Source organism: Oratosquilla oratoria, chromosome 31, assembly GCF_046742065.1.
Source record: "Oratosquilla oratoria isolate Oo_2021 chromosome 31, ASM4674206v1, whole genome shotgun sequence".
NCBI lineage: Eukaryota > Metazoa > Arthropoda > Malacostraca > Stomatopoda > Squillidae > Oratosquilla > Oratosquilla oratoria.
Window position 1 is genome coordinate 19,461,848 of NC_134807.1, and position 12,103 is coordinate 19,473,950.

Sequence of the window (12,103 nt, forward strand, 5' to 3'; positions counted from 1 at the left end):
TGACGTCACAATTTAAAGGTATTGCCGACATTATTTTATGGACTTGGACCATAAAATGATACTATATTGATAATAAGATAAATATATATATTTATGTATAATAGAAACCGAACGTATTAATAGGAAGAAAAGATTAATTGTTATTTTTGCCATTCTAATATCCTTTCAGCTGCCGCCTACTCGCCTAGCACATTCTCGCTTGAGAAATCTTGTCACCCTGAGTGTGAGTGGCAACAGTCATTTACGTCGTAAAAAAAGAAAAAGAAAAAAAGAAAGGGTTCATAAAATAGTATTACTATTTTCGACATGCAGCGAGTTTACATCAATCTTAAAATAGATCCCACTTACCTTTAATTTTCATACTTTTCATTCTGGACTGACAACTATTACCAAGTCTGTTTTTAATTTATTAATTGGAAAATATCCATAAACACCAATTTCTTTATACTTAATTTTAAAAGTATTTTTAAATATTCTTCCCAGTATCATGTACTTCATTGCATTATATGTGACGGTAAAATAAACATTAAAAGCGTAACATGGAGTTGCCAGTAGTGCTGGGCAAATACTGCTAATCTCAGTACCGGAATTACCGGTAAAGAACAATGCCGTTACCGGAATTACCGGTATTTTACCGGTAAAAGACTCGTGAGGTAGTAGTCGCCTTTATGACTTAAATCTTTAAACAAATTTCATCCTACTATGGTGCGTAGTCACAACCCCATTGCATATTCTGTATATTGAAATAAAGTAAAAATTTCGATAGACAGTTCTATTTTGTTTACGATATTGTGTTTATGGAGATATCTGGCAACTCTTCCCACCAATCGGAAGCAAGCTATGATTCTAAACAGTAAACACATGATATTGAATTTTATAGATATCAGTGCGTTATCAAAGTTAGAGGTAGAAGCATGCCGCCTATCCACAGTATCCAGCCTCCCAGTTTAACTGTCTCTATTGAAAAATCAATGTTTTTGTCCTTTTAATAAGCTATATGTCTGGTTCTATTTAACATATTATTTTGATTGTTATGTCATTGTAAAGGGAAAAAGTCATACTTTAATTGGTGCTACTATAGTATGCTATCTACCGCGCAAGTGAGTGAATGGAGGGTGTCTGAGGGTGGGTGTGGTGTATAAACTTATGTCCGCCTTTGCATGCATGGGTTCATGTTTGGAGGGTGCATGTAGGAGTGGGAGTTTTGTTAATACACACACACACACATAAAATGAGCTTTGACTAATTTGTAATAAATGTTTTCTTAAAAACTAACCTAAACTGACTAATTTGTGGTAGATGTTTTCCTAAAAACTGTTTTTAATGCTCCCTTATTTTAATACTTATTTCATACAAATTAGCCCAGCACGTGATCCAAAGACCAAGGTGAATACTCAAGGATATATCAGATTTCATTGTCAGCATGTTTTTTATTTCCTCAATTATCTTTTCATACAAATTAGTTCATATTCTTATTTAGAAACAGAAGCATATTGGCATTTTCATCACTTAAGCATATATATATATATATATATATATATATATATATATATATATATATACAGTACATATATATACATATATACATATATATACATATATATGTATATACATATATACATATATATTATATATATATATACATACATATATGAGTCTTCGTTTGGCGACACGCGGAATTTTTCGATGAAACTTTCACAATTAATATAATTTCGTATGCTGATCACAGAACTACCATTAATTCTATTGAGAAATTAACAAAAATGCCGAAAATAACGGTTTTAATGGTACATTTTTTTTACCGAGACCTTAGCGGTACATACTTGCTTAATGGTAAAAGTTTAACCGGTAAAATTAGCGGTACAGTGGGCCCGTCAGTACCGTCACTCAGTACCACCAAGCCGAGACGTGCTTACCGCTCTCTGAGTGTTATGGAATAGCTTATCGGTTAACGGAGCCTTAACGGTAGCAGAAGTTTTGCCGGTAAGCTACCGTCAAGGTTGTTACCGATAAAACCCGTTACTACCGGTAGCTACCCACCACTACCGTCAGTGCCGTCACTCAGTACCACCCAAGCCGAGACGTGCTTATCGCTCTCCGAGTGTTATGGTATAGCTTATCGGTTAACAGAGCCTTAACGGTAGCAGAATTTTTGCCGGTAAGCTACCGTTAAGGTTGTTACCGGTATAACCGGTAACTTTACCGGTAGCTGCCCACCACTAGTTGCCAGTTTAATCAAAGTTGAATATGTTAGTCGTTGTGTAGTCTTACATTACCTTACCGAGATGCCATGTCTGATCTGACGTCTGCTACCATGGAACTCCATCTTTTCATATCTTGAGCCAATTTCGTTAGGCCTTGAATTTTCATTCCCTCTCCATCGTCCTGCACTAATCTACCCATACATGTCTGTCGTTGTCTACCATGAGCCTTCAATCTTCCCTAGTAAACTGACTTTTTCCAGTTCTCCTGCGTGGATTATATGGCCAAGTAACGAAAATTATCTCCTGATGGTTCCTATAATTTATCTTTACGTCCCGGCTGTTCTTAGAACTTCTTCATATGTTATTCTTTCAGTCCAAGATATCCTCGTCAGTTTTTGAGGGAACCAATTCTCCATTGCCTCAAGTCTCTCATTTCGGCGCTTATTGTCCATGATTCACACTCATAAATAAGCGTTGACCACACAAAACCTTTTATATATCTTAATCTCAGGTTCCAATACATATTTAGGTTTGTTAGAAGCTTCTTTTCTTTTCCAAATGCTGATTTTGCTGTACCTATTCATGTTCTGATTGTATTCAGAGCCCTAATTTCCGAGGGGGGCTCCAACCTCTTTGATAGTTTCTCTACATTAATCTTTTTACTTGATGCTCGAAACAAACAGTTACGATTTTGACTTAAGGACACTAAAACCAAGATAATTTTTGTAGTATTGTCTATTCCGCCCTCCAAAATTAGGTTATATATATATATTTATAATAGTTTCATGGGTGGAGACATGTAAATCTGACAAACTTCCCAAAATGTCAAAATTACGGTCTTGATTATGAAAAGCGGAATTGGTCATCATTTAGATAGGGCAGACAAGGACAAACGCACAAGTCAACAATAATGTTTTATTTACAAGAAAACCATCTGCTACATATAAAAACAAAGTAGAGAATTGTCATTCATACATTAACACCAACAGTGACTGATAATATCATATTGCTGAATATTCAGATCTAATCAACAAGATTAACAGTTTGATCATTTACATTTGGTACTGTCGCATATTTAAAAATGAATTTATTTCTTAGGAAAATCATATATAATACTTTCATCATTCTTCCCTATCATTATACATTTGTGCATCTAAAAATATGAAAACGCTGCCTAAGAAAAAAAAAAAAAAAAAAAAAAAACGCTTGCCGCAAATGACAGGGCTTTGCTATAACAGATTTTTGCCATACCAGTGATTTTTTTTACAACACAGAGAATTAGTAACCCTTTATTCTCACCATATTTCAATTTACGTGCACACACAGTTTGATCAAATTTGCATTGAATGCATGTTTTGGTTAATGCTATTGCACTGCAATATGCATATGCTTCCCACTGATAGGATAAGCTGGGTAGAACATCATCGTACGACTTTCATTTGCTCATCTCGACCAAAAGGACTAATCGCAGTTCCGTATCGTGTTCACGTTGTTTTGGAAGACATTTTCTTGATATTCCTGTGACATAAAATCTGGTTAGCTGCTCCCGTGCTCCCGTAATGACAAGTTCAGTATTTTCAATAATAAAACGCGCGCGTGCGCACACACACTTGATAAAATGTTCTTACGTTCTTACGTAGTTAGTTTATCGGCCGTATTCCGCCGCATACACGGCGCTCATTATAGCCGCCCTCATACAAACTAACACTTGCATTCTTGCTTCATCATCCAGATCATAACACTCAGTAAACAAGTATGTCTTCAGTCTTTTCTTGAATATTTCAACATTTTCGGCCATCTTAAGATTTAAAGGTAATTTGTAATAGTCTTGGAGCACAATTTTCAAAGGCTCTAAATCCAATTTCCAGATTATACCGTGGCTCATGTAATCTCTGTGGCATCACACTGTGTCTTAACAACATATCTGAGTCTATATGAAAGTCCTCAAGGAGATCACGTATATATTTGGGTCTACCAGAATTTAATGCCTGATAGGCCATCACACATATTTTATACACTAGTCTGGCCTTAATTGGTAACCAATGCAGGTCAATTAAAGTTGGTGTTATTCTCTCACGTGAAGATAACCCTTTTAATTAACCTTGCGGCTCTATTCATGACAAGTTGCAGCTTTCTCAGTAGATAGTTAGGGAGGCCATAGTACAGTTACAATAGTCGAGTTTACTAAATACATAGTTATGAATGTGACAATTAAAGAAAACTATCAAGTGAAAGAGGATAAAGATAATATATTGAAATAAGGGATAATTCATACCAGCGCCAAGTAAAACAATATATATATATATATATATATATATATATATATATATATATATATATATATATATGTATCATAAAGGTTGGTCACAAATTAGGATAAAAGATTAAAGGACAGGTACAATCATTTGTTGCATCTATTGACATTCAAAACAAAAGAGCATCAAAATGTTTGTATGAATTTGTGTTCGAATTCTTATTCCTGAACCATGTACACAATTGCAGAGCATCCGCGTCATCAGACTAGACTTCAAGATACATTTGCTCATTAAATCTCACTTATAAATATGTTCATGAACCATCCTACTAAAATTACCAACTACAAAAAAAAAAAAAGACGTATATACATAATTTTTGAGCAAGTATAGTTATCAGAAACCCATGTCAATCATGGGACAGTGAAACTCATACAGTATGGTGTGCAATTTCAGTAATTCCAATTTATAAAATATGTACAGCGTCAAAATTTAAGCGGGTCAGAGTATGTCCTAATAATTCAGAGTCCCAGGGTTGGGTCGCATGAAAAGTTGTCACCCCAGAACGCCCACATTTAGAATCGTCACCCCACGAGATCCCACATGAAGAATTGTCACCCCAGTATGCAGAATATCAACAGTGGAATAAAAATTAGGTTAGGATAGGTTGAATGAGGGTTAGGCTTTTTGTCATCAACTTATACAACCGAAGAATCGTAAACCCAGGATGGCCCACATGAAGAATTGTCACCCTAGGACAGCCCACATGAAGAATTGTCACCCTAGGACAGCCCACATGAAGAATTGTCACCCTAGGACAGCCCACATGAAGAATTGTCACTATGTTGAAGTCTATAAGCATGCCAAGAACCAACTCCTTGATTATATGCCCCATAGATTTAAGTATAAAGCCAAACACTGAGAAATACGATGAGAAAGGAAGATATTTTAAATATGTAAAAACGAATGACACATGGAATTAACACTTTATTCGATTTAGATATAAATCAATCAAATTGAGTAAGTTCTTTTTCCCTGCTTGGAAGTGTCTTTCCCCCTCCCCAATATGGATGCCGGGGATCGGTGCCCCTTCGGCTCCCCCTCCCCTATGCTCGCAACTGGCTGCAAGTCACTTAGATTCCATTTCCACATTCCTGAATTTTATCTTGATTAGCTACGATCTTGAAATAACCGCAAGAAGTCGTTTGGAGACTGGCAGGAACTTGGTCAGTTTTGTGAGGTTCTTGATAATTTAGGAAAAAAACTAAGTTACTTATTTTAACCGTGCTACAAATTTCGAAACTGAGTCACCTCCCCCCTAATAAAAAAAGTCGTAAGTGGATTGTGACTCTTGGTGGGAATTTGAATGTAGTTCGGTCTTTTCGTACTGAAACGCTAGTCCAAAAATATACGGATTTCTCACGACGCTCTTACAATATCTTAGGAACTGCAACGAACTTGTCACGATTATAGATTATTTCTGGAAATTATATAATACATATATGTGTGGTATTGCAACGTTTTAGCAGCCACTTTAGCTATGAGCCTCGCGTTCACGAAATAATGAAGATCGCCTGAAGAGAAGGCAAGGAGATCAAACTTGGGCACAATTAAACACTATTCACACTGCTCAACACGACAGTATCGTACATGTAGGCTCTCCCGTGAATTGGGGACTTAACCTAACGGCTCACATGGCTCTGTCATGTCTACTCTGAAGGTGGCGGCACATTAGTCATTTATCGCTAGCGTGCTACTCGCTTTTGGTACTGCTTTGCTAGCAAACTCTTGCGTATCCAACATACAGGAAACATTTTGCTGATGACTTTGTCTAACGACTAACGAAAACCATAACAAAGATTCCCGCCAAGTATTTTTCTGTTATGTTTACAAACGAGTCTATTACTGCGGTAGTCAAATGAAAAAGAAATGAACATCGATTTCATGTTGTTTTTAATGCTTTAATAAGTCTATAGTGACAAAGATAGAGAATAGAGAATAACAAAAAACTCACGTATAAACAATGATATACATGCGCAATTATGTTTATGCTTTATACATAAACCACAGACATGGTGGCTCGTTTGAGCATTGAAGTGAGTAGACAAACTTAGCGTTTTCCTCCCAAAAGTTATCCACTTTTCCCGGCAGCAACAGTCAGTAGGATGCTACTCACTTTAGATACCAAAAATCAGAGTAGCAAAAGCAAATAGCATGCTAGCTAGAAATGCTTAGTGTGTCGCCACATTTAGTCGGAAACGGGCGGGACTTTGACTAACCAACACACACGATGACTCACCATCTTAGTTTTGACGATTGAAGGTAGTACTGTATGTGCATCCGTGAGGTATAGCAATTATTTTCTTAATTTCCCACCAACGAGTTTCTTTTTTCGTTTTATAGACCATTAATTACTAATCAAAGACACACGACAAACAAATGATTGCAAGCCATGAAGGCATACAAAATGGTTGTACATGACAGAAAATCTTTGAACTGCGAAGCCTGTGTCACACATACGCGACTCAGGTGAGTTCGTTCGAGTAGAAACGACTTAGGCTACATTTTTTATTTTTCGAGTCTCCAAATTTTAAATCACCTTTGCGTCATATATTGAGAAGCTGAATGACGAACTAAAAGAAATTAAACATATACGAATATTAGACACATTATTAAAATTTCCTTAGGGAAGTCTAGAATACTGTAAGAGAAGTCGTCTTCCAACTTTTCAAATTCAAAGCATTTGACGAGAATCTTGAATTTGTGACGGGGGACTTATGCTGCATACTGTACTTCATATATAGTTTGACTCTTTGATGTACACTGAAGGAATGCTTAATGCTGCATACCTCATATATAATTTGTCTCTTTGATGTATACTGAGGGAACGAAGCCCATTGCTCCTTTAACTTTTCGGATGAGAGCCCAGTCGGAACTGCTGTGGTCCAGGACCTCCACTTCCTCTCCGGTAGCTAGAGAGACTTCACTGTTGCTCTGGAAATTAACAAAGAAAGAAACTGCAATGCTTGACCAGTGTTCTGTTGCTTTTGCCTTGCAGTGAAGTTGGATGAAATTAAATTAAACAAACTCCAGTAGATGTAGCTGTGTTTCTGTCCTAATAGGAGGATGAGGAATGTACAAAAGGAAGTGCTTAGTTGAGGCCGAACCTCCTCTATGTACTGTGATGGGCAACCAGGATGAATATTTGTTCAGTTGTGTACATGGACGCGATATAGCGTTAGAACTTTAATGATTAATTTTGTAAATTATAATACATGAACGTAATATGCGATTTTCTTGGCGAAAAAAAAAAATACATTGCTACAAGCAAATATACTAACGAACGAAGTCGCTAGCATAGGATCGGGACGCCATCTTGTCGTTTGTCAAATGTTGTCTACCTGGTCCAGTTGAGGCCTGGTCCCTTGGTACTTCCGCCAGTACCTCGCGAGGTATATATTCTTGAAGGAATGCTATCGAGCTGAAATCCATGCATTCCTTCAAGCTATGAAAAACCTATACAGTATACCCCGCAATCAGAGAGTGACTGAACAGGCCGCCAACATCCGTGACGACGGCGACGACGATCCGGATGACCTTAAATTACAGGCACCGATTTACCAAATACACGTTAGGATAGGTTAGGTTAGGTTAGGTTGGACGAATTTATCACCTTTTCATTTCTTCGACGTCAGCATCTATCATAACAAGCATGGCGTACCATTCGTCCGGCGCGACTTCGTTACTTACGAAATCTGTTTTAGCAACTTTTTTGGTTTTTATTTCCGCCAAGAAAATTGTATATTATGTTGATACATTAATATTTAATTTTCTAACGCTATATAGCATACATGTACACAACTGAACATTTACACTAAACTATAGATTATCTTACCAAAATAAGAATAGTCTAAAACGTCTACCGTGAAGGGACTATTCTGTGCCTTGCCAAGAGAAAAATGAACACCTGTAGTGAATACAGGAATGTGAGACGGCGACAAATCGAATTTATTGAAGTGCCTGACGCCAATGACCTTTTTCATAAAAGGAATAAAGATACTTCACTGATGACTACACGAGATGCACTGTAATTTCCGAGGCACATTGTAGATGATATATGGGTGCAGTATTGGACATTATTTTAGGGGATTTGCTTAAGTTATAATATGGTTTGATGTGCCTCACTCTTTTAGGTATTATACACTGGATTTATCGCCACTATTAGGTGAATCAAAGGACTCTAAATGACAATGGCAACACCATCCCGTTGCTTTCCATGGGGTCGTCCTGACCAGTTAGGTGTAGCCCTAAGCAATGGTCTCACATGAAATCGGGCGTCGCACCTCGGAGGACTGTCATCCCCACACCGAGACGCCCCAGTTTACCCAAGAGCACAAGTAAGGTACCAATTGCCAGTCGGTAGGACCCGCTTAAAGTAGACTCCAAGACTAGTCACGTGACACCTTTAGCTCTGTCGTGACCACCGAACCTGGCAATGCAACCTAGGAACTCCTCCCTCTAAGATCGAGATACGAGGACCTCTTGTAGATTTTTTTCCTACATCCATGTCATCAGGAAGAGAGAAGGTCCCGAGGGGAGGTTCGCCGCTAATTGCCATCGTTGCTTAATATTGTTCTGTCGGTTGATGTTCCTATTTTAAGCTGTGGCTTTAACCAAAATTCCGGTCCTTGTATATTAGCCCTGAGAGGTCATGTTGACAGTCGCCCCTCCCGGTCACGTAAATAGAAAATGCAAAATGGGATAACTACGAACAATCACACATCACTTATCAAACCGTCAGATTTAAATTTTTATTTTGACATAAAGGGTACTGAGGGAGAAAGGAAGGGATAAAAATATAGTACAGTTGTAAAAGTTATTTTTAATATATTGTTAGCATTTGTGGCCAAGCTTAACTCAGCACAACTCTGACTAATCTAACATTGTCCGAGTTAGCGAATAACTATCAAGATAATTTTCCTACACAGTGTACTTCCGTGCATTTTGCCTTTTTTGCACCCCCCCCCTTCCCCAAAAGACCAGAGTGGAATTGGCAAGGGATACCAAGCGTTAGCACGATAGACTCCTCATCTGGCCTTGCGTTAACCAGAACACAATTAATAAAGTGCACCATCAGGTTGAAGGTATTAATGATGAGGTTCGACATAGCAATACAACTATTAAAACAAATAGCACATCGGTGGGAAATAGGAGAATGAGGGGCATGCATTAAGGTCGATTTGGTAGAATGGCAAACGGGAAATTATGACTTATGTACACACCCTGAAAGGACTCTTTGGGGCGTAAGGGCTATAGTAAAATATATTAAATTCTTCCATATTTCCACACAAAACAAAAATGATCATTTATGAAACTTACCCTGGCTTCAAATGAATACAGAGCAACGGCGGGGAATAGGCATTTCTTGCTTACGAGCTCTTCAAAGCATTTTTCAGACTCCTCCAAATCTGAAATTAAAATGAAGATGATATTGCACAAAGACCAAAAGTATTCTCATAAAGCAATGGGCCACAAAAACCAAGAGTTTTCTCATAAAGAAAAAGACCACAATCATCAAGAGTTCTCTCATAAAACAATGGATCACAAACACCAAGAGTTCTCTTATAAAACATGGGACCACAAACACTAAGAGTTCTCTCATAAAACAATAGATCACAAACACCAAGAAATCTCTTATAAAGTAATGGACAACAAACACCAAGAGTTGGAACCCTACCACCAGCGAGTTGGACCAAGAGCATGGCTCATTAAATTCTACGCCACAAAGTCCTACAGAACGCCACCTTGGCGAAGTGGGACTGCCTATCAGGGTCAAGCGGGGAGACGTGATCCTCCCACGCACCATCAACCCGGATGACCCCAGGGTTGGCTCATGAAATGGGGCCTTGTTCAGATGACAGCTGGTGCCATCCAGCGACCGCGACTATGAAAGGGGTTCTCTCTCTCTCTTTCTCTCTCTCTCTCTCTCTCTCTCTCTCTCTCCCTCTTTCCCTCTTCCCCCCCCTCTCTCTCTCTCTCTCTCTCTCTCTCTCTCTCTCTCTCTCCCTCTCCCTCTTCCCCCCCCTCTCCTCTCTCTCTCTCTCTCTCTCTCTCTCTCTCTCTCTCTCTCTCTGTCTCCTTTTTCGTTCTTTGCACTGCCTGATGTCTAAAATCATCTCCTCGTACCCTTTAACCAGTATAGATCTGTTGACTACTAAACATTATTTTTTGATTCCTAATTTCTATATAGAAAGCTCAGCCACGCAAGACATTTACGGGTGCATTTGCAATCGCTCTTATTTCCACAACATGAAACCGTAATTTTATATAAATTTGGAGCAAACTCAAATTTGCAAACAATGTACCCGAACGACTGCCTGAACCTATGTAGGGCAGGACACGAAGTAATGGGCTTAAATTGAACAAATTTAGATATAGGAAGGAAATAGGCAAGAACTTGTTTAATGAAATAGACTTAGTAACCAAATTATAGTGAGTACTGAAACTATTGGTTGTTTTAAGAGAAGGTTAGATAACTTTGTGGATGGGGATGATAGGTGGTAATGGACATGGAACTGCCTAGTGTAGGCCTTATGGTCTCTTGCAGTCTCCTCCATAATTATGTTCTTATGTCTTATTACATGAAGCACTCAGTGTTGAACGGAAAAAAAAGACAAATTTCTGCACCAAAAAGTATTTTCCAAGAGAAGGCTACCCAAGTTGAGTAACTTAAAAAAACGAGCCAAGAATCTTTTCACACACAAATAAGCGTCACTTTCTGTTAATTGGTCCACTGTATGATAGTAGACTATCGTGTATAATGCAATGAAAATATTACATTTATTTTAAGACCTCTGTTTCATCATACCTTCGTCGATGCTACACACTGACAAGCTCGGAGTAGTTCTTGGGGTGTCCCCAGGGGTAGTACCCGGTGTTGAAAGCGTGAGGGGCCGAGGTGTAGGGTTGTAAATAAGAGATGATGGTAGAATGCAGCCAGTTTTATTCTTCCCAATCCAGTCCAGAATTTCATTTTTCACGTCTATTTTTTCCAATACCGTTCTTAACATCTCCATATGCTGTTTTGAAAAATAAAAATTCACTTAAATATATTATGCAAGGAAAAAAAATAACTGACATGATGTTACATATACCAACGGTTTTTTCCCATTACAAGGGAGGTAGTCAAAGACAAAGGCATAAATCCACTCCCACCCATTTCATCCCCACATACTCGACTCCCATTCACCACCCCTCCCTCCCTCTTTTCTTGGCTCCTCCTGGATGACGGGTCATCCCTGCATGATGTGAAAACATGCAAATATCTACTACGTGATGTTAAAATATGCAAATATCTACTTCGTAAAGTCTCTTGGAATTACTTAAAATATCTTGTGTGTACAAAAAATTAATTTTGTCTACCAAAAACACACACATATTACCTGGTCAATGTGCACCGACAAGAAGGATATCACATTGGCTACACTCCACATGGTATCCCGGAGAATCCTTATGCGTTCTTCCTCGACTTCCTGATAACGAAAGAAATACAATTTCTAATAACAACACTAAAAAGGTATTAAGCATTTGCCTCTGTAGGGGTAGGTAACAGTCAATGTTGGGAATCGGAGAGAAGTTCAGGATTCG

The 12,103-nt window shown here is 38.2% G+C and overlaps 1 protein-coding gene across 1 annotated transcript in view; it reads right to left on the reverse strand.

Moving 5' to 3' along the window:
* Positions 1–5,573: 5,573 nt before the first annotated feature.
* LOC143041701 (proline-serine-threonine phosphatase-interacting protein 2-like) overlaps positions 5,574–12,103 on the reverse strand; it is a 27,429-nt gene continuing 20,899 nt past the window's right edge. Inside the window, exons 9-12 of the mRNA XM_076213713.1 lie at positions 11,899–11,988; positions 11,325–11,535; positions 9,836–9,924; positions 5,574–7,450 (exon numbers count right to left, since the gene is read on the reverse strand). Coding sequence (XP_076069828.1) covers positions 7,307–7,450; positions 9,836–9,924; positions 11,325–11,535; positions 11,899–11,988 — 534 coding nt within the window. The 3' untranslated portion in view covers positions 5,574–7,306. The remainder of the gene's footprint in view (positions 7,451–9,835; positions 9,925–11,324; positions 11,536–11,898; positions 11,989–12,103) is intronic.